Raw genomic sequence first — 23,950 nt, forward strand, 5'->3', positions numbered from 1 at the left:
TCTAATGTCCTGTTTCCTAGTTGACCTGAGGCAAACAGAATAGCTTTTCTTACCATGTCTCGGTGCCATGATGCTAACACAATGGAATCAGCAAACCAAGTAAACACACTCATAAACAGTGTGAGCTAGGCTGACTGCAGTGTGGTGACTCAGTTGGTAGAAGCTTTCCTTACATCTCAAAGCCCTGAGTCTGATCTTCAGTACTGGGTAAGTGTGCTGGCACATGCCAGTACATAAGCCCAGTGCTCAGGATGTAGGGGCAGACCAGAGGTCAAAGTCACCTTTGGATATACATTAAGTCCAAAGCCAGCTTGGTCTATATGAAATTAATCTATTAAAAGATCTTTATGGGAAGATGGTGGCAGATGGGCTATATGATATAATCTATAAGATTATCAACAACAAATGGAGGTCAAATATATAATAATAGGATAATAATAGCATGATTAGCTCACCTATATAATTTTTCTATTTCATAGTCTAGTAGTGCTATGGTCTAGATGCTGAATGTCTACCACAAGCCCAGGTGTTAAAGATGCAATCCAATGGATGGCACTATTGGGAAATAAAGGAACTTCTATACAGTGGGACACACTAGAAGGAACTTAGATCACGGGAAACATGAACATACAACAGTATGTGACCAGTCACCTCCTCTTTCTCTTTTATGTTCCCTAGCCATGAAATAAATAGCTATGCTCAACCACACACTCCATTCATGGAAAACAACAGCAATGAAAGTACAGAACTACATAAATAGTAGGAAACCAAACAATACTGCTAAATGAACAGTGGGTTATTGAAAATTTCTAGAATCAAATGAAAATGATACCACAATTTACCAGAACCTCTAAGAGACAGCTAGAAAAGTCCTAACAAGAAAGTTTATATATAAATGCTCACAATTTAGAGACAAAAAAACCTAACAAAAAAAAACAAAACAAAACAAAAAAAAACCTAACATACCTCTAGCCAAACCAACAAAAGACCCAAATTTAAAAGGGAGATGAAAAAAATATTACAAGTGCCATGGAAACCCATGAATTTGGAAAGCTATCTTCCAAGAAATTGGAAAATCTAAAAGAAACAGATGAACTCCTTGAACATGTAGCCTGCATATCAAATAAAGACATAAGAACTTAAACAAGGTTGGGGATTTAGCTCAGTGGTAGAGCGCTTGCCTAGGAAGCCCAAGGCCCTGGGTTCGGTCCCCAGCTCCGAAAAAAAAAAAAAGAAAAAAAAAAAAAAAGAACTTAAACAAACCCATGACAAATGAGATTGAATGTAGATTGAATAATTTTAAAGTCTATGTGCATACACACACACACACACACACACACACACAGCCCAAAACAAACAGCTAAGGACTAGGATTCATCGCTGACTTCTGCTTACACTTTTAAGAACCGACACCAATACTCATCAAAATGTTCCACCAAACAGCAAGCAACACTGCCAATCTCATTCTAAGAAGCCAAGACCACACAAACCAAATAAGGATGCAACTCAAAAGAAAGACTACAGACCAACCGCCCTGATTAGTCCCAAAGCAAAGCTTCCAGGAACAATTAATGAGACCACACATCATGACCAAACTGGTTTATTTCCAGGGATACAGGTTTGGGGCAGAATATGCAAGTTAATAAATACATTATAGCATGTAATACACTAGAGGACAGAACTCCAATAATCATCTAATAAGTTCAATGTCCTTCATGACAGAAGTCCTAAGCATACTAGTTAGGAATAAAACAAATACATCTAGACATGGTAAAGATTTTATATAAATATATATCTCCATCCTACATCCAACATCATAGTAAATGTTTAAAAAAAACAAGCACTTCCTCTGCCATTAGGAACTAGTCGAGAGTGACTCTGCCATTAGGAACTAGTCGAGAGTGACTCTCTATTATTCAACAGTACTCCAGTCTTACCTTCAGCCATAAAGCAAGGAAAAAAAAAAAAAACATAAAAAAGAAAGAAAAAAAGTAAGCAAAGGCTAAATAAAGTCAAACCATCCCTATTTGCAGATGACAAATACTAAAAGACTCTGAAGACTCCACCAGAAAATTGTTAGATACAATACTCCAGCCAAGTAGCAAAACACAAAATTAAATAACACAAAAAATCAGTAGCCTTTCTATATACCAACAATAAATTTGCCAAGAAGGAATTTTTTTTAATCCTACTCAGACCAGCTTCAAAAACGTAAACATAAGTAAATGCCTAGTGATAAACCTAACCAAGGAAATTAAACACTTCTTCTACAATCAGCACCTTAAGACTGTAGAAACTAGGGGCTGGAGACCGCTCAGTGGCTAGGAGCTTGTGATGGTTTGTATAGCTTCAGCTGACCAGCATCAACAGTCCTAATAGTCTCCTCCTCCTCCTGACTGTAAAGCCAGAGGCACATGGCTGAAGCTGCTGAGTTCTGCTGCTTGCTGAGGCTAGAACTTGGCTCCCTTGTTCTATTACATCATCACCAGCTTTCTGTTTTCCAACTCCTTTATTGCCTAAGCCTGGCTGTCCTGGAACTTGCTCTGTAGATTGACCTTGAACTCAGAGATCTGCATGGCTCTGCCTCCAGAGATTAAAGGTGTATACTACCAGGCCTGTACCTAAATTTAGCTGGGTAGGATCTTACCCAAGGTCACCACTCCTTAATTCAATTTTATATCTTTGAACACAGCATTCAGCTCCATTTCACTTCCTGGTGCCCCTTTACTACTCGAACCATATATTTTATATTTTTCCTTTCTAAGCTTGCTATGCTTATTCAAAACGCTCTTGACGGGACTTAACCGGAAAACAAAGTCTATGATGGGCACTTTGTCAGTGCAATTAATCTGAGTCTCTTCACCTTAGCCTCATGTACTCTTCAGACAAGGGCAAAAAGCAGACACATTCTTCACCAAAATACTACAAAAGCAGTCTCTAGGCCACATACTGAAGTTCTTCTCCACTGAAACCTCATGGGCCAGATCTGCACAGTTCAAATCACTCACAGCAACAAAGTTTCCCATAGTCCTACTAAGATAGCCCATTAAACCCCACTTAAAACATTCCATGGCTTTCCAAATCTGAAGTCCCCCAAATCCACATTCTTCCAAACAAAACCATGGTCAGGCCTATCACAGCAATACACCATTCCTGGTAGTTCTGTATTAGTCAGGGTTCTCTAGAGTCATAGAATTTAAGAAGTGTCTGTTGAGGGAATTTACTGTGATGACTTACAGGCTGCAGTCCAACTAACCCAACAATGGGCAGCTGTGGATGGGAAGTCCAAGGATCTAGTAGTTGCTCAGTCCCACGAGGTTAGGTGTTTCACCTGGTCTTCTGTAGAAGTAGGTTCCAACAGATGTGCTGGCAGGTAAGTTCGAGCAGGCAAAGGAGAGCCAATCTTCCTTCCTCCAATGTCCTTATGTGGGCCTCCAGCAGTAGGTGTGGCCCAGATTAAAGGTGTGCACCACCACGCCTGGATCTGGGACTTGCTTTGTCCCTTGAACTCGGATCTCCTTGCCTCAGTCTCCTGGGATTAAAGGCATGTACGACCTTAACTGGACGTAAGCGTTTCATGGCCACTATGTCTCAAGATCTCCATGCCAAGATCCAGGTCAGAAACTCATGTCTTTCAGCCTCAAGATATGGATCACAAGTGAGCCCTCCAATTCTCGATTGTAGTTCATTCCAGATATAGTCAAGTTGACAACCAGGAATGGCCATTACAGAGTTGCTCTTACAGAGGACCCAGGTTCAATTCCCAGCACCCACATGGTAGCTCGCAACTATCTACAACTCCAGCTCCAGAGGATCCAACGCTCTTATATATGTGCAGGCAAAACACCGATGCACATTAAAGAAAAAAGACTGAAGAAAATAAAGACACAAGATGATGGAAAGGCTCCTAAATCAACAAACTATTGTAAAACTAGATGTATTACTAAAAGGTGCCTACAGATGCAACCTCCTTCAAAATTCCACTAATGATCTACACGGCTATAGAAAAGTAACTTAAACGCCATCCGCAAGACCCCACAACAGCTAAAACAAACCTAAGCAGAAGAGAGCTGCTGGGAGTGTTTAGAACACCTAAACTCAAATGTACTACATAGAAAAAGCAAGAAGAGCAGCAAACAAGACTGGCAGCATGGTACTGCCATGAGGAGAGACTGTGGGCCAATAGAATAGAACAGAGGACACAGACATAAACTCACATCGAGAGATGCCAGTCATACATGGGAACAATGCCAGACGGTCCACAAAGGACAATGAGAAAATAGCATGTCCACTCATAGAAATCTAAAACTAGATCTGTATTTCTTACCCTGCACAAAACTCAATTCAAGATGGATAAGAAACCTTAACATAAGACCTGCAATTTTAAACCTGCTGGAGGAAAACACTAAAGAGCACTTTAAGGCAGAGTCACAGAGAAGAACATTCTGAAAAGAACTGCAGCAGCCAAAGTAAGCCCGACTGCTGACAAACGGAATTACAACAGTGAGCTGGGCAGGCGATCATCAAAAGAAACACAGATGTTCAATAAATTTTTTAAAGATGTTCAACACCTTAGTCATGAGAAAAATCTGCCTTCGTGGTTTACTGACTAGATTCTAATCTTAAATTTTGCTTGCTTTTTTGAGGAAAACCATTCATACTAGAGATGAATTAAGAAATTATTATTACGGACTGGAGAGATGGCTCAGTGGTTAAGAGCACTAACTGTTCTTCCTGAGATCCTGATTTCAATTCCCAGCAACCACATGGTGGCTCACAACCATCTGTAATGGGATCTGATGCCCTCTTCTGGTGTGTCTGAAGGCAGCTACAGTTACTTATATGCATAAAATAAATACATAAACCTTAAAAAAAAAAAGAGGGGTTGGGGATTTAGCTCAGTGGTAGAGCGCTTGCCTAGGAAGCGCAAGGCCCTGGGTTCGGTCCCCAGCTCCGAAAAAAAGAACAAAAAAAAAAAAAAAAAGAATTCAAAATCCTCCTTAGCTACATACTGAGTTCTATACCAGCTTGTACAAGAGATCCCACCTCCAAAACAAAATCACTTCCAGAATATCAGCACACAAGATATTACTGTGTAAGCACACCAATTAAACCAAGAAGAAAAACTTATAACCACAAGCTGAGTACCTAAGTGTTTGACATGAAGAACTCTCTTCTGTCTTCATAGCCAGCATTTAATTTTTGTTTGTTTGCATTTATTTTGTTTGGCTAGCAGTCTGGGAATCGAATGCGCTCAGCCCTTAGACTCCTTTACAAATAAAGAGAACTAAAGCACAGAGCCTTCCCAGGGCAGCACACCACTTCTAGTCATTATCCGAAACAGGCTCTGGGATGGGCCAGGTGTTGAACAACTGCCTCAGAGATGGACAGCATTTTCCTTTCCCATAAATTAGGCTAACTTCTGAGAAGGATTTCCCACAATACACTGTTCTCTTTTGGGCCTTTCTGCCTTAAATGTTTCCTGTTCCCTCAGGCTAGAATCCACTGCTCTTTTTCATCCAGCCAGCAGAACCCTCCTCACTCTTTAAACAGTGATTTAAAAACAGCATTTTCTGTGGCGCTTTCTCCATTCCTCCCACATTCTCTGCCCCCATTCCTGGAGGAAGCAATATATGACTTTCTTGCTCCCTGGAAACAGTGATTCACAGATACTTCTGGTATTTGGAATCCTAATTCTTTTTCATAAAACTATCAGTATACTGGACTGTGCTGCACTTGCAAGCATTAGACCTGAGATACGAACTGGCCTGGAGCACAAATGTCCCAAACTAAGTTCAACAGTAATTTAAATTAATAAATACTTTGTTCTCAAAATAGTGTTTACCCTTTCCATGTGCCTGCAATCATCACAAAATCCTGCGTTAGGAGAATGTGTATACACTTTCCAGGTTCAGATTAGGCTTTTAAACTAAGTCTTTAACGACCATCTCTGAACTCCCACATTAAAGCTCTAGCACTGCAACTTCTCAATAGTATCAGAATTGGTCTTGATAACAAATATTCCAAAGGTAGAAACAGTTTCTCAGTTTACTAAACTTACTAAAACAAAAGTTCAATCACGATTGAGACATTCACACTAAGGAAAGAGGAAGAAAATTCAAACTATATTGGAATTCAAAGCTGGGACTGCTGGCTCAAGCCTATAAACTTGGGAGGGGAAACAAGCCTGCAAGTCTGAGACCAGCCTGGACATTATAGCACGTGGTCTCAAAAACTAACGGGCACAGTAGCATGATTCAGTACTATAACTAAAAGACAGAGGCCCCACGGAGCTAACAGAGGCCCCATGGAGCTAACAGAGGCCCCACGGAGCTAACAGAGGCCCCACGGAGCTAACAGAGGCCCCACGGAGCTAACAGGTCACCCAGTCAAACCTAATTGGTGAGCTGTAGGCCAATGACAGATCCTGACTCAAGGGAGGCAGATAATATTCCTGAGGATAACAACCAAGGTTCTCCAGCCTACACACACACACACACACACACACACACACACACACACTCACACTCATTAAGAAAGAAAGAAAACTAGTTTACTGATCTATCCATCTAAGTGGACAAATGCAATAAAAAACTGTATGCCAAACTACTTCTAAGTACAACAGCTACTTGGAAGGTAGAAGGTATGAAGGATGTGTTTCTTTTAATCTATATGCTTCCATACTGCTTCAGCTTTTAGGAGAGCATATTCCTACTATTTGGATAACTAAAAATACAGAAAGACTTGAGCCTCCATATTGAAAACTCTTGTCCAGCTGGATCAGGGCAAACAAGTAGTTAAACATGCAAATAAAACTATAAGCATGAAATCTAATGTACAAAGTTTATTAATGTTTAAACTTAAAATCTACCACAAAGTATAGATTAGACAAAGAATACAATACTAACCACCAAAGCCTCACATTTCCAAGTGCTACCATAGAACTTACTTTTTTAACTTTCATGTGTTGGCATGCACGTGCATACGTCTGTCTGCCTCTCCCCTCTTCCTTCTCCCTCCCCTCTCCAAGAGTGAGCATGTTCTGGAGATTGTACCAAGGCCCTGTGCTCATCCTCTAAACACCTAGCCACATAGCCCAGGCTTGCCTTAACTTGTAATCTTCTTGTCGCAAGTGTCTACAGCACTGGGATTACAGGCATACACCACACCCTCTCTTCAAGCATAAAAACTGTATGCCGAAAATGAGAGGAGACCCGTGGGGGTAGGCAGTAGAGGGTATGGATATGAGCAAAATATAATTATATACATATGTGAAAAACGTCATTTTGAAGTCCATTGTTCTGTATGCTAACAACAAAATAAAAATACATTTTAAAAAAATGTTACTAGGTAGATCAGTGGTACAGAACCTCCTGAGAATGGCCTTAGGAGACCTCTCCATCTTCAGTACTACATTAAAAAGTCTTTCCAGGATGGGCAGTGGTGGTGGACAGCTTTAATCGCAGCACTTGGGAGGCAGAGGATCTCTATGAATTCAAGGCCAGCCTGGTCTACAGAGTGAGTTCCAAAGAAACCCTGCCTCAAAAACAAAAACAGAAAAAGAAGACTGCGTTATTTATCTGCAAAATGCAGCTAAATAGTATCTAAGAAAAAAAAGTTTGAAATAGAAGAGGTAAGTTTCGAAAAACATCAGCCAACTAAGAGAAATGATCATTGGATTTCTTCAGTTGTTGAAAATCTGTAATGTGACAAACTTTTAGTTATATGCTACAAAACAAGAAGCTTAATTACCTTTTTTTTTTTTTTTTGGTTCTTTTTTTCGGAGCTGGGGACCGAACCCAGGGCCTTGCACTTCCTAGGTAAGCGCTCTACCACTGAGCTAAATCCCCAGCCCCGCTTAATTACCTTTTAATAGCAAAAGACTTAGCCAGGTGTGGTAATGCACACTTTTAGTCCTAGCACCTGGGGGCCAGGGGAACCAATGTGAGTTCAAAGTCAGCCTGATCTACAAAGCACCAGGACATCCAGAGTTACATAGTGAGACCCTATCTAAATAAAATCAAAATGAAGTTTAAAAAAAAAAAGCAGCAAAAGATACATTTTATTACAACTGTTAAGTCCATAAGAGGTTCAGAATAAATGCCTAGTACTTTGGCTTTTTTATTCCACAGGTTAGAAAGAAAGAAAGAGAGAGAGAGAAAGAAAGGAAGAAAGAGAGAGAGACAGAGAGAGAGAGGGAGGGAGGGAAACAAGCAAGCATTAGCAACTCTGCTTGCTTCCTAAACATGTTACAGAGATTATATTATATTTAAAAGTGCACTCCCCCAAGAAAGTATTATTTTGCCTGAGTGGCTATAAATATTAGTTCAAAACTAATAGCACCAAAGACAAGTTTATATAAAAGCCCAAAATACTTAGCAAAATACCATGCACATTGCAAGTTCTCAGTAAGTAGTGGTATGTACAACGAGTGCACATTGGTAATTAAGTGCATAACTTCACACTGAAAACTAACTTGAATGACCCTTTGCCATTCAACCCACCAAGGGTTTGTAGAAGTACAGACTGCTGGATTGTTTACATTGCAGCCATTCAAACATTTATGTAGTGCCTGTTCTTTGTTCTCAAGAGCTCACATCTGGCAGGGCCACAGGGCATTTGCATCACACTTATTTTGTTATCTGTGTCCCATAATGAAGTTATAGACAAAGTTCTATAGGAGTAAAGAGAAAGAAGCCATCCATTCTTCAGAGTCGGGAAAGTTTCCCCCGGAACTAAGCCTCGGGGAAAAGGGGAAAGGTCATTCTGGGAGACAAAAAAAGCAGAAAGGCACTTGTTTTAAAAAGGAACAGTGAGCACTGTCATAGGCCCTAGTGTAGCAAGTTTGAGATGAAGGGAGAACAGAAATGGGAGGTGGGGGTGAAAGACAAATTTTAATACTAAAAATAATTAATGGAACAACAATCAAGATTTTTTGAGCAAGAGTATAGAATATTTGTCTGCCTGTAACACCCAGGGAGAAGCCTGAATCCCAGAAAGTCTTAGAATGTCAGTCATCCTTCCCACACCCAAACACACACCCTTTTCTCCTTTGGAAATTCTGGAAATGGAACCACTCGGTCTCTGCATGCTGGGCATGGAGCTATATCCCAGCCAGCCAAATTATTTTTGATTCAAATATAAAGTAACCAAGAACTGACCTCAAGGCAAACCAAGCAGTACACACTTACAGTCTAAGCACCAGACTACAGAGATTAAGACTGGAGAGAGAATAAGGCCAGACTGGGCTACACAGCAAGTTCCGGCTACCCTGAGCTGTATATATAAGCAGACCTTGTCTCCAAAGCCTCCATTTCCCCAAAAAAGAACCAATCTCACAATCCTTCTACTTAAACCCTAAATGGTGAATATTGTACTTATTCAGAACAGATCTTAGACTAACACAAATACCATTTAAGAAAACCAAACAAAAGCCCAAGAAGGGAAAGAGTGAATTTAATGCCAGGCATGGTAGAATACTCCTTTATTCTCCACATTCACGAGGCTGAGATAGGGGAATCTAAATCTGTGAGTTCAAGACCAGGCTGATCTATAAAGTGAGTCCCATGGCATAGCAGCCATAGCAGCTTACTGTTTTTTAGTAAGACCCTGCCTCAAAAAAGAGAAATTAATGTATTTAAGGAGTAAATAACAAAACAGGAGTGGATGATTAAAAATCTATAACCTGGGCTGGAGAGATGGCTCAGTGGTTAAGAGCACTGACTGCTCTTCCAGAGGTCCTGAGTTCAATTCCCAGCAACCACATGGTGGCTCGCAACCGTCTGCAATGGGAAATGATGCCCTCTTCTGGTGTCTGAAGACAGCGACAGTGTCCTCATATATAATAAGTAAATCTTTTTTAAAAAAAGAATATATAAACTATTATTTTCAGGTGCTTTGCCCTCAAGTATTGTGTTTTCTGTGTGCGTGCAGTGACTACAAAGACCAGAAGAGAGTGTTGGATCCCCTAGGTCTGGTGTTGAAGATAGTTGTAAGCCACTATGTGGATGCTGAGATTCACACCGAGGGCCTTTGGAAGAGGAGCAGTGAGAACTCTTAAAATCGCTGAGCGATCATCTCTCCAGGCCCTAAACCATGTTTTTTAACTTTTTACTGATTCTTTGTGAATTCCACATCATGCACCCCAATCCCACTCATCTCCCTGTCCCTCCATATCCATGTCCACCTCTGCACCTCCCCACAAAAGAAAACAAAAATCTCTCTCTCACTGTGGTTGCTGTGGTGTGTCATGGCACGTCCCACAGTGTACCCCTCTGTCCATACTTCTTTTACTTGCAAATGTTCACTGCAGTGAGTCATTGGTCTGGTTTGAGGCCAATCAAGTGGCTTCTGTACACTCTCAATACTGGATCATCGCTGGGACTCCTCTCTGATATCCTGTTGTTGCCCTGTGTCATGGAGCTTTGGTTCTGCCGGACCAGCCCCTTCACACATTTCAACAGATTATAAATGGGGTAGATGTTGGGGTGGCCAACCAAAGCCTGGGATCTGGGTCGGATGGTAGCTGAGTTAGGCAGCCTACCAGCTTCCCTGCACCCACAACACCAGGGTCAGCTATTCCGCTTTGCCCAAGAGAGAGACAGGGCCAGCTCCCCTCTGCCTAAGCTGTGTTTTTGAAAACCCAATATATTAAATATTTCATTAATTCTCTGATATTGTAAAAAGTAACATGAGTGGAAATACAAATGTAGTTTGGTAATACAATCTGACTTCCTATACATATTTAAATCAATGTACCTTACATTAGAAAAACAACTTTCTCACAAAAACCAGCATTTCTCAAAGAACTTTTTGCTTCTGTTAACAAAAAAAAAAAAAAAAAAAAAAAAAAAAAAAAAAACCCACAAACTTAGAAATCTGCTAAAACAAACATACAAACAAAATAAAAAGCAATGAACAAATAATCTGCCATCCTCTCAAGGGCTGAGTCCAGGATCCTAGCAGTCACGTTTAGACATGTCAAGGAAAGAAACAATCTGGCTTTCTTCCTTAGCAATGGCTTCCTTGTGATGACACTGGAACGTACCTCCTGTTTCTATGCCTTTTCTTGAGCAGTCGCTCCCACCCAGCACCCCTTTCCTTGACTCACTCTTCCCCACACTCTGCCTTTTTCTAAGCCCTTTAGGCAGGCTGCATTTGTAGTTCATCCAGGAGCTACATTATCTGTGAAGCTTTTCCTAAAATCTTCACTTGTTATAAAAATCCTACCGGACCATTTAATCTAATCCACCAGTCTGTTTGTTTTGCTTTTGGACATTTAATCATTTTCATTTCTGCTGTCAACCTGGTGTTTGCACTTAACAAAATCACATCCTGTTTAAAATGTCACAGTCTTGTGATGGCAGTGTTTATGAGGTTGGCCCTGTAGATATCAAGTCAAGTCAAGAACCAAAATAGCCGTGCTGAAATCATGGCCCTATCCTTCATTAGCAATATGAACTCAGGGAAGTTAACCTAACCTAATCTCCCTATCCCTGAATTTCTTCATACTCATGAGGGAAAAATAAGAGTTGATGATTATGTTAACATGTAAAGAACTGGTTTCTCAACCTTCCTAATGCTACAACCTTTTAATACAGTTCCTCATGTTGTGGTGACCCCCATCCATAAAATTATTTTGTTGCTACTTCCTAAGTGTTATGAATCGTAACGTAAACAACTGATGTGAGGATATCTGCTGTGTGATCCAAAGGGGTTGGGACCCACAGGTTGAGAACCACTGATGCAACCCATTTAGGAGAACACTGGACATAATGCACAGGTTGAGCTGTACTCTTTGCTCTAGGTCCCGACTGTACACAAGATTGCATTACTTCTCTTAAATGGCAATTTGGACTGTTTTGTGATCTCTACCCAAAACTCTCCAGAACTCACTAACAAATAAGGCCATCCAAATATGTCCACTCATAGTCCCTTCCTTCTGTGCACCTACCAGAGAGACAGATTTACTTGCTCAGTCAACTGAAGTACCATTATGGGCTATAAACACTGAAGAGTGTATATGATGGAACACAAAAGCAGACAAGATGGTTGTTAACACCTCTGGGATGGACTATAAAACCAATCAACACCACACTGTAGAGGGGGGAAACATTCATTGTGCATGAATTCAACATTAAAAAGCCTCACCTCTGCATCCCTGGTAATACCCACAGTGAAGCCCATCCATGACTGTTGTCTTCCTTTTGCTAGATAAACTCCAACAGCATATTCCCAAAAGTACTGTCTACATTTCCCCTACCTGCATTTGGCCAGTTTCTAAACTGCACATCTATGAGCTGAACAATCAAAGTTCCAAGTAACTAGTGGCCAAGGCTTGTGATTCTAACAATGAAAGGGCTAAAGAAAGAGTCCTGCCTCAAGGAGTCATGGACACAGAGGAAGAGACCATGTCTCAAACTTTCAACACATGCTTCAAGTGCTTATTACTTCTTCCAGCTTTTACTAGGCCCTCCATAATGGCAAGTACAAACGAGGTCGTCAACAAAGTCAAACAAAGGACACACTACTCCAATTCCCACCTCCAAGGCAAGATGCCCACTGGAACAGTTACCAACTTCACTGCCTTCTATTTTTAAAGTTACTTCTACAGCTGCGTTGTACTAAACAATTTCTGGACTTGGGATGTGGCTCAGTCAGTAGAGTGCTTTCTTAGCTTGTACAAAGTCCTGGGTTCAATCCTCAACACTTAAAATAAAACTGGTCGAAAGCCTGAATTCCCATGCTTTGGGCATGTACGGAGTCTGAGGTGAACCCCACACATGAGCTCCTGTATGACTCCACAGCGCAATAACAACTCAAAGCGCACTGATTTGAGCCCATGCACCCCACAAACACCCGTGCTACTAAATTCTGAGACTTTAATAAATGGCAAGCACAAAGTCCTACATGATTTGCACAATAATCTGAATCCCCAAAATAGCAAAGGGGGTGGGCAGTGGGCATGGCTCAGTGGTACAACAGGTGTTTAGTGCACATAGCCCAAAGTTTCTTTCCCATCACACACACACACTCACACACACACACACACACAAAAACCCACAACTTTAAGAAGGCAATACTATCCACAGATAAGAAAACTCAGGCTTGATAGTGCTTAAAAACAATCTTTCCTGAAATGATACCTTTGAGTAGATTCTCACGTTTTTATTTGTCATAAATTTCCAGGAATATATATTGGAGGGGGAAGGTGAGCCTGACACAGGAGAGCCCTTGAAATTTCATGCACAAGCAATAAATAATATTGGACAAACTGGTTTGGTTTTCTTTGCTATCTCCCAGGGTCTGGCACAGAATACATGCTCAATAAAAAACCTGTCTGTCTAAGCCAATACTTTTAAAATTAATTCTTAAAATAATTTGATCATAAAAGGAAGACCTAACAGATTGAGATTGTTTAAACTAAATTAGGTGATATAATAATAATTACACAAAATATACTGTCAAGCCCTCAGTGCTAGTTTAGCCAATGACACAAAAGGAAAAAAAGTGAAAGGGAGAAATAAACCATGTCTACCATTCAAAGAACTCTCTAGTCCCTCTCTTTATCCTGAGCATCTGAGACAGGGCTTCACTGTATACCTGAGTGACTCATTAAGCAGCCTGGGCTAGCCTCAAGCATGAAGCAGTCTTCCTGTCTTCCAAGACCTAGGATTACAGGCGTGTGCCACTGCACAGGCACTATTTTTCAGACAAGAACTGCAGCTGGCCAAGCGTGTCCTGTAAGCAAATAGGTCATCTGATTAGGCTGGACCTGTTTCTCAAGGACATAAAAAGGTAAAAAATGTAAAGGTTGATTGTATTAAGACACTAGTAGTCAACTAATGTTGGAATTCAATAAAGAACTCCATACTCATTTACAAAGAATCACAGGTCATCTATGAATCATCCAAATGCTAGCTTTCAGTGGGGAGAAAAGTGTCTGTTTTATGGGTTAAAGAGCATCTGCTGTAACTCAGGAAAAAGTTAACACACTTTTCAGCTCTCATCCTACACACAGAATAGGTTATAGGCATTATGCAAGCACATAGCACTTGGGGATCTTTCCTTCCTTTTTTAAAAAAAAAAATGGGGGTTGGGGATTTAGCTCAGTGGTAGAGCACTTGACTAGGAAGTGCAAGGCCCTGGGTTCGGTCCCCAGCTCCGAAAAAAAAGAACCAAAAAAAAAGTTTATTTAGTAATTCCTTAATTCAGTAGCTGTACTAGTATTACTTTCTTCCTCTAGAGGCTCAAGTTTCTTTCATTTCAAAACACCACTCTTGAGCACAAATTCTTCTCTTAAAAAAAAAAAATTAATCATGTCAGTCAGAAAGAGGGGGCAAAAAGTCAGAAGACAAAACTGGAGACGGTCCTATTAGTCTTATGTAACTTAGTTTGAGTTGGAATTAATTCAGTAGTTCAACCAAAACCTTAGGTTTAGGCTCAAAGATCAGTTCTTTAAAATATTCTCCATATATACACATTCTTGAAAAACTAAAAGGATCCTTTTTAAAAATATATATATATAAGTAACTAGCAAAGTACAGTGCCAAGATAAACAAGCTAAATTGGATTAAAAGTAAGGCCAAGCATGGTGACCTTTAATTCTAGCACCTGAGAGGCAGAGGCAGGTAAACCTCTGAGTTTGAGGTCAGCCTGATCAATAGAATAAGCTCCAGGCCAGCTAGTCCCTGTCTTTAAAAAAAAAAAAAAATGATAACTGACAATATTGGATATAATCTAAGAATAAACTAATCAATACTAATTTCTGCATATCATCAGATAACTACGCATTATTTACCAAAGAAATTAAAAAGTGACTCTTATGAGCATAGATTTCTGTTCATCCAACTTGTAAACAGAATTCCGAAGATGTAGTTAAAATTACTCTAGCTTAACTAAATTGCCTTTAATATTACAAATCATTTCATCGAGGCAAGTAAGTGTCAACCCTTACAAAAACATTAAGTTTACACTCCAGTTATCCTACCAGACAGACCCTGAATTGAATTCAACTACAAGCTATGTGTTAACTACATTTCAGCACAGACACTTGAGCCTCACTGTAACAGAGGCCACAGATTCCTGCATTGCTTTGGGAACTGGTGCTTGCTTAATCAAGCACTGAACTGCAGGCTCCCCTTTCTAAAAGGGCTGAAAGTAAGAGGTCACGTTTCACTATCTACCTTTCCTAAACGAATTAAGGTTTGGGATTTCACTGGGAATGACCAAGTTATCAAGAAGCCATCGCCCTACTGAAACATTTAGTAACAATACCTTCTCTGTTTTTCATTCAACCACTTCGATTCAATTTCTACTAGAATTCGGATACACAAAAAGCTGATTCCAAGACTTCGCAGAAAAGTGTCCTCTGGGAACAAACCCTAAGATCGAGTTTACATTAAACCTCTCAGAGAGGGCAAAAGGAAAGAAAAGTAAAGACTGTCAAACACTGTACTGACATTACCTTGCTCGTCTTGTGATCAAACCAGACGAGAGCATGGTTCCTTGACAGCACTTTGCAGTCAAAGGTGGCATTATTCTGCGCTGGTCGACAGCGTGCCACTGAGCGGCCGATCTTGATGGGCTCGTCCAGGTAGACATGTCGCTCCTGAAACGGGTGTGAGTTCGGGCGGCAAGTGAAGATGGCCAAGGCTGACGGCATCGAGGACAGGCTGGGGGGGTGTCTGGACCAGGGATAACGAGGAGCTCCTCCAGGTTCGGAATGCTCTTCACAAGCCTACACCCCTATCCCCCCAAAATTTTTAAATTAAAACAAACTGTGCATTGTCTAAGCATAACCAGTGAACATCAACAACTCTTCAATTGGGCAGGAAGACAAGCCAGAGCAAGCCCCATCACCTCCTTTAAAATACAGAGGCTCCTTGACCAAAAAAAGTCCCCAACTAGCAGCTTTCAGTCCATCTTCCCTAGGAAGAAAAAGCTCAAACATTGGGCAGCTTCGGCCAAGGAAACTCCTGGAAGACAGTTTGGGGACGGGAGGTATCCGAGCAGATGAGTCACACACAAATTCTTGTGTTTTGTTTGAGATCCCGGCCACTTCTCCCCTTCGGTAGCGGAAACGGTGCGGCACTGCAGCATGAAGAGGGTTGACTCGGCTCAGCCAGGAAGGTCCTCCGGGGCCCGAGGAAGAGGAGTGAAGGACCTCCGGGCAGCCACCGCCGGTCCTCAGGGGCCTCGGGGATGAGAAGAGGTGCGGGGACAGACGACGAGGAGGGCTAGAGGGCCACCGGGCCGGGCTGCATTGCCCTGCTGCGCCGAGGCCGCCCGGGAGTGGCAGGGGTCCCCGGCCCAGCGTGAGCCGAGGCTGCGATCCCGGGCTGGAGGCGTGGGAGGGCGGCCGGGATACGGGCGGTCCCTGGATCGCGAGTCCCGAGCACCTGGCGGGTGTCCCCGGACCAGGGCGGGGACCCGGCTCTGCAGGCCGGTGCGGACAGAGCGAGGAGCTACCCCAGGGAGGCTTGGGCGCCCGGGCCGGCGGGAAGTTGGTTCCTTGAGCTCTGGGCTCTGCTGCTCAGCACATGGGCCACCTCCCCTCAGGAGCGTCCTCGCGAGGGTCGCATCTCAGGGACTGGCAGCTCCCGGAGGACGACGGTGTGGGGGAGGGAGGCTGGCCGGGAGGTGGAGGGAGAGGCCTGGAGGCCGGGGCTGGGTCCGCCGCAGCCTCCTCCACTCGCAGCCAGTGCGGCAAGCTCAGGCGGTGGCGGACGAGGCAGGAAACTTTCCGACCTAGTGGGGGAAACACCAAAACAAACGGCAGTCAGGAACCGGCGCCCGCTCGCCTCAGCCCTCGCCCCCTTCAGCCAGCCCCCGCCAGTCCCCGGCTGCTTGCTCCGACCTCGGGCGACCTCTCCTGGGTCAGGCTACGGGATTCCGGAGCCAGGACGGAACGTCGGGTCCTGCCTCCCTCGCCGCCACCGCCACCTCCGCCGCCGCCTCAGCTTACCTTGCCAGCGTTGGCCGCCATAGTGACTCTGACTGAAACCTACCGGGTCCACCGCTACGGGAACGCGCACCCTTTTCAAGGGCCCTCCTCCGCCGTCTCCCGTGCCGTAGTCTGGGATGTCATGTGACCGACGCCGTGGAAGCCATGTTTGTCACTGGCAGAGAAGAGGGCAAGCTTATTTTTAACATGACCCCCGGCGCCATCTTTGTTAAGGGCCAGAAGCTTCAAAGCTCCGAACAACCTTAATGACCATTTTCGTTAAGGGCAAGAGAAACTTTGAGAGGTTGAATGTTTGGAAAACATACAGTGGCAACTTATGAGTAAGAAAGTACCAACGTGTACTAAATGTATTTTCTGTAGCTCTCACTGAAAATACTAACACGTAAAGAGGCTAGTTCCAGTCAAAGACTCATTAGCAGCCCCCGTAGCTGTGGGCAACTGAGTCACTCACCCCTGCACTTCCTATGACCAAATTCCACAAGTCCCTAGATTTGATGACGCCTGATTTGATGACCTCCCTCTGCTAAATTCTCCGTGCTTTATGAATTCCATCCCAAATTCCTGTCCTTTTCTCTGATGCAAGGATGTTTCTCAGAACTCCTTCGTGGATTCTTACCTGGATTAGTGAGAACAGAATGTTAGGGGGGGGGGGGGGTGACTGTGGAGTTAGAGACAGGGTTTCTCCTGCTGTCCAGGAGCTCTTTAAGTAGCTGGCCTAGAACTCAGAAATCTACCTGCTACTGCCTCCAGAATGCTGGGATTAAAGGCATGTACTACCACAACCTACTTGAAAGTTTTAAAACACATTTCCAAAGAGGGGTCAAGGTCAAAAGTTTCTAATAGGAAAATACGGGGAATTACCCAACTAAGAATCTTGAAGTATGTGTTAAGCCTGGGAACCGAGAGGAGAAAGACCAGTATGTAAGGAGTCATTGTTCCGAAGAAGGAAAAAACGGTGGCCAGAGCTGAATGAAATCCTTAGGGAAAGACTGCAGAGAATCTTAATCTTGTCAAATCAGTGTCGCCTTCATTCTTGAGATTCCTATGACCACAGACTTCTCTATGAAACGTTGGACATGTCTTTAAACTTCTTTAGGACCCTTTTTCTCTTCTATAACTAAACAACAATATACAACCCCTTTGTAAAGAGGCTTTCGGTGGTGTCAGACCACATTGTTTAACAGAGCATTCATTTCACTGCTTCTGTGACACTATGCTGTGTCCAGGAGACAAGGATGAGCACAGCCTTAGTCTCTGCCCTCTGGTTACATAACCAGTGTAGTGGGTTTGAGACTGAAGGAACAAAATAAGGTAACAACTCTGATATATTCGGAACTCTTCTAAAGGGAGACAGGGACATCCTCCTAGGAGAGGCAACAAAAGCTGAATGAAGGATGGTTGGAGGACTATAATAAATACCAAATTTGCTGAATGGTTTATTAAATTGCCAGGAAGAGGGATAAGTAGCAAAATGAGGCTGTATAAAGCAATACATTCGTGTGCCTGGCACAGTGGCTAAGTAAATATTTAATACATGAATGAAAATAACACACTTATTAGAGGATAAAGTAGGGGTATTGGACACAATAAGTAACGTAGTATAAAGTCATGCTAGAGTGTGTGCGCGTGTGTGTGTGTGTGTGTGTGTGCGCGCGCGTGCGCGCGAGAGAGAGAGAGCCACGTTCACGTGGGCCACATGCTTGAAGCTTAAATTTGTGGTAATATGAATGTCCAAGACCAGAACTTTCACACTTTTTTTTTTACAGTTTTTCAACATTTCAACAAATATATTGAATTATTACTGTATCCCAGGCATTTTGACCCAGAGAATAAGGATATGCTGGAAAGTTTTATTATTAGAAGATGAAAATGTTTTGCTTCTGATAACTTTTAGCCTTAAAATAATAAAGCAAGCCAGGTGTGGCAGAGCATGCCTATCTGTAATGAGTTGTGTGCATGAATTTTAAAGTTACTTAAGCACGTTTTTTATTCATTCAACAAACATTCAGCTGACTACCCACTGGGAGAGAGAACCAGTGAAATGACCTGGCATTTCAACAGTGAAGAAAAAGGAAAAGGAAGATGAATCCCTAAAGTTTCTTACAGTTTAGATGAAGACACAATAAGATCCTTGCAGTATTTGGAAGAAATCAAAAGTATCAAAAGCACAGAAGAACCATGTAAGCCGGGTCCTCAGACATGATAGGGGCTGGGATAGAGCCCAGGAGCAGCATGGTGACCTAGCATTCACACGGCATTAGATGCACCCTAGTAGCACAAAAAGAAAACTACAACCAAAACTGTTGGAGTAAGTCAGTTAATGTGGTACTAGTGAGACTGTATGGATAATCTCTTGTGCACTATGTAAAAGCATCACCTGCCAATAAAAAGCTGAATGGCCTACAGCAGGAGAGGAGAGACTAGGAAGGAAGGATAGCTGGCAAAGAGAGAGGAACTCTGGGAAAGACTCGGGCTCAGGAAGATGTGCCACCCCTACGGGGAGGAAGTCAGACGTATGAAACCGAGGAGAGGTAACTAACCATGTGGCAGAAGTTAGATCGATATATACATGTTAACATAAGCTAAGAGGGAGTCGGGGAGCAAGCTTAAGCTGAGGTCAGATGCACTGTAAATAAAAACGAGCCCTGTGCCATTATTCGGGAATCCGGGTACATAGAGAAGCCAAAACAATACCCTGAACAGCGGGCTAGATGAAATGGAAACCCAAGAGGTCTTTGGAAAGGCAGGTGGTTGGATGGTGTTTTGCTGGGGCAAACACATGAAGGAATGTTTAGCTGAAGTGGACACAGGTGAAAGGCTAAGGCAGACTCATGAAGGAATGTTTTTGCTGAAGCAGACACAGGAGACAGGATGTTCTGTTAAAGCAAGCATGTGAAAGGACACATGATGAAGAATTCTTTGCTAATGGCATGCACGTCTTCCTTACCTTTCGTAGTTGAGCTGCATTTGTCAGGACTTCCTGGAGAGAAACACACCAAAAAACATCTGGTGGTGTGATGCGGCGTCTTGCTGCTTTCTGGAACTCGGACAGATTGGTTGCATATGCTGAGGCAAGGCATGTGGAGGGCAAGGGATCTTTGGAGGGTATAAATAGGACCCCACAGAGTGATGGAGACAGAGCTTGGCTTGCTGGTACAGCTAGCTGTGCCATGCCGTGGGTCTCACGTCTTCACTGACCTTCGCTTCCCCGAGAGAGACACAACTGAGAACTTCTCCTGGTGTTCCTGTTAGTTCCTCCTGCTGACTCAAGCTGAGACTGAGGCTGAGACAGGAGTTGCTCCAAAGAACCTTTCTAAATAAGTCCGCTTTCCCTATACCCTTTCTTTTCCACTACCACTGGTGGGTGATGGGCCACAGGGAAGTTAAAGTGTTTAAGAACCATAATTAAAAATAGGATTAGGAGAAATTAAAATTACAGCAAGAGATCTGAGAAGACAAGACTTTGAGGGAATTAGAAGGAGGGTTGTTTTCCTGGAGAATAAGGGGTGAGAATGAACAGGAAGAAACCAGAAGTCAGAGAACTTGTAACCAGTGCATTAGATTTCAGAGCATTTTCGTTTTCCTTCTAGAGGGTCAAAGTAAAGTAATAACAAAAAAGTTGCAGACTCAAATACTTTTACCATCTACCAACACAATAGTAAAGTCTTCTCTAAGTCTGTTTCCTCATTCGGAAAAAAAAATGTATATACTATTTCCCAGAATCTTGTTTGTAAGATAAGATAGTTCAAGGAAAAGTACCAACCATAATGTCTGGGAAACAGTAGGTTCTCTGAAAATGTTGTTTTAGTACTGTTACTAACAGAATGTTCCCAGCCTTCCACATATAGTAAAGAGCAAGATGTTATATCTCTAGTTTATAGAGAGACAGTCTTAGTCAGAAATGTAAAAGCAAAACGAACTAATGTTAAACAAATAGAATGAGAGCTTTCTAGCAAGAAAAGCTGGGAACTGCTATAACCTGCCAGAGTAAAGACTCTTACCCTATTACACACGGCCCTGGAAATGCCAAATGCATTGAAGGCGTTCCTCACCCACTGTTATTTGGCAGGAACAGAAAAGGCTTAAATTAAGAACTCTCATACATGAGATATTTTGAATTGTAGGCCATGTGGGTGTTCCTTTCCATGACTCGGTATCCATACAAATTTTTAATTGAGTTAAAAACACACCATGCTTTAAGAAACTGGAATGGCAGTATTTCCTGATGGTGTAGCTCTCTTTTCCTTTTTTTTTTTTTAAGTGTTCACCTTTTTATAGACTGATGAGATCACCACTATTGTGATCTAGGATACTCTTCTTTTATAAAATTTTTTTTTTATTTATTTATTATACATAAGTACACTGTAGCTGTCCTCAGAAACACCAGAAGAGGGCATCAGGTTCCATTACAGATGGTTGTGAGCCACCATGTGGTTGCTGGAATTTGAACTCAGGACCTCTGGAAAAGCAGTCAGTGCTCTTAATCACTGAACCGTCTCTCCAGCCCTCTAGGCTACTTTTCAATCTTGGGAAAGGAAGATAAATTGTACAATTATTATCACAGTGCTGTTGGGGGTTTGATTAGTGCTTCGATGGGAATTCGCACATCCGATGCAGGTCCCTGCCAAAAGTTGTTTTTTGAGGGATCAATAAAGAGTCAGAGGCCAATGGTTGGCCAGAATGAAAGAGACAGAACTTTGAGGATTCCTGGGCAAGAAATGAAGAGGAGAAGAAAGGATTCTGACATGAGAGAGCTGTGACTGGACTATGCTGTGAAGGAGCCGGAGGGTAAGATGGCGGAAATATGTGTGCAAAGGGAAAGCGGCCCCATGGGAGGGGCTTCGAAGGGAACAGGGCAGCAAAGGTAAGATACAGATTTAGAACGTGTTACGGTTTTGGAGTATCCAGCCACTGAGCAAGTTAAGCATATTAAAATATAGAGATTGCGTGCGTGCGTGAGTGTGAGTCTTTTCATTCTCGAATCCAGAGCTCTTGGGCACGTGCAGAGTCAAGTGCGCACGCGCCGGGAGCGCAGCGCCGCTTTAACAATTTAACTTCCACACAGTACCATCCAAATGGGAATTGTTCTCACGTCAGATGTATCAGGATTAACTTTAAATTCAGTTAATATATAGTCCTCAAAACTGATAATGACCTAATTGAATTTCAACTAATTATTTGGATATAATAAATTATGGAATACTTTCTATAACTGCTTACTCAGATTGCTGGTTTGAAAACATTGTCCAAGCAGATATTTCCAAACCTCCAATATTGCAATAGGATATCATCTACAAAGTTTCACTTTTTTTGTTACTATTAAACAGGTATTTTTAAAGATTTATTTATTTTCAATTTATGTTTATAGATGTTTGTCTGTAGATATATATCTGTACCGCTTGTGTTCCTGGCACCTGAAGAAGGTCAAAGGAGGGCTTCTGATCCCCCGGAGCTGGGGTTAATGTGGGTCCTGGGCCTGAATCCGGGTTCTCTGCAAGAGCAGCAAGAGCTCTTAACTGCTGAGCCTTCACTTCGGCTCTCATAGGTTACATACAAGGCTTCACAATTGAGCATTTAAAAATAACTACTATATATATATCGTTTTAAATAAGTTTACAATTTTGTGCTGGACCACACTCACAGCTATCCTGACTTCAGCCTGTGGGCCACAGGTTATACTCAGCTGCCAAGTAAGAAGCCAGGCCTACTCAAATATCAAAAGGGCGAGCGTTAGGAACTTTAAAGGCACATGCTGGCATATTACAAGTGAAGCAGAGCCTGTCATAGTCCTGTACACTTGTAACCTTAGCACTGGAGAGCTAGAAACAAGGGGATCAAGAAGGTAAGGCCAGACTGGGCTACAGAAGGAACTCAAAGCTGGCTTGGCCTACATAAGAACCTGTGTTTAAAAGAAAAAAGTTGAGTTTCCGCCCACTAGGAAGGACTCTCCTCTTCAGTGGAAACATTCGTCATTTCCCAGGTGTCCAGGGTGGAGTTGCCACCACATTCCAGAAGCACTGCTCATCTGTCTCGGTTTCCTGGTTCTTCAGGAAATAAGAGAAGAATAATTACCCAAAGACAAGTAAAGACATTCATTTTTTTTCCATCTAACACGCCATTCCTGCAAATATAAAAAGCAGGAATTAGAATATCATCTCTAGAAAGAATCACAGTTAATCCATCGTCTTCATTTGGTGGGCAAGAAGTCTCAGGCCCGGAGAAGGGAACCATTAAATGTGTGGTTTACCGTCTCTAACGTCCCTTTACTGTAGCATCAATCCTGTTCTACAGGCAGGAAACTGAGCAGCTCAAATTCTTAAGACTTTTCAGTGTGGCATCCTAAATTACCATCCGCAACCAGAACGCAGGTTACAAGGGTTTCTTTCCTACGAATAAAATAAAATGAATCTGTAGTAGTTTTTCTCGGTTGATGAGAATGTACACTTTTGATTATTCAAGCAGCAGTCCTCTCTAGAACTGTCATAAATGCCAGGTTTGGTGCTATTAACAGTTTGTCAGCTATATCCTTCCACGTGGTTGTTCTCAGCCATCTGAAGCCCTTTTAAAATCCCTCAGCAATGAACAGAAAGGGTAAGCCACAAGAAGAGCCTTACTTCTAAGAGTCACGCAGAGTTGATGGTGCTGACAAGCGCTACCCTGTGCTGGGAGGAAGAGAAGGAACAAAATTCAGTGTTTTGTCACTCTTATGGAACTCTCATTTCGATTATTCAAAGTGTCCTCTTGTCTCTCAAAACTAACTTAAGAATGCTACCTGGCATGTAGCAAAGGCTTAAGAACAAAAGGGCTGGGTCAGGGAGCCACATGAGGTGCTTTCTTTCCAAATTTCACGGAAGCATCTGATTTGTTTCTAAAGATGCCAAGTAAAACATTAGAGGTCCTGTCTATATGTGATCATAACCAGTGATTTCATGAAAGATGTTTTAAAGGACATTTATTTTATGAAACTATGGCATTCTGACAATC

At 42.3% G+C, this 23,950-nt stretch overlaps 1 protein-coding gene across 49 annotated transcripts in view; it reads right to left on the bottom strand.

The window, feature by feature from the left end:
• Slmap (sarcolemma associated protein) overlaps positions 1–17,050 on the bottom strand; it is a 118,084-nt gene extending 101,034 nt beyond the window's left edge. For 24 of the 49 annotated variants that reach the window (XM_087587646.1, XM_087587648.1, XM_087587626.1 and 21 more), the window contains exons 1-2: positions 16,967–17,016; positions 15,467–16,749 (exon numbers count right to left, since the gene is read on the bottom strand). In XM_087587646.1, the coding sequence (XP_087443772.1) occupies positions 15,467–15,664 (198 nt within the window). In that variant the 5' untranslated portion in view covers positions 15,665–16,749; positions 16,967–17,016. Of the gene's footprint in view, positions 1–15,466; positions 16,750–16,858 lie in introns of all 49 variants that reach the window. The other 25 variants (XM_087587647.1, XM_087587649.1, XM_087587627.1 and 22 more) reach the window with 2 other exon arrangements.
• Positions 17,051–23,950: the final 6,900 nt, after the last annotated feature.

The sequence above is a fragment of the Rattus norvegicus genome, chromosome 16 (assembly GCF_021556685.1).
Source record: "Rattus norvegicus strain SHRSP/BbbUtx chromosome 16, alternate assembly SHRSP_T2T, whole genome shotgun sequence".
Taxonomy (NCBI): domain Eukaryota; kingdom Metazoa; phylum Chordata; class Mammalia; order Rodentia; family Muridae; genus Rattus; species Rattus norvegicus.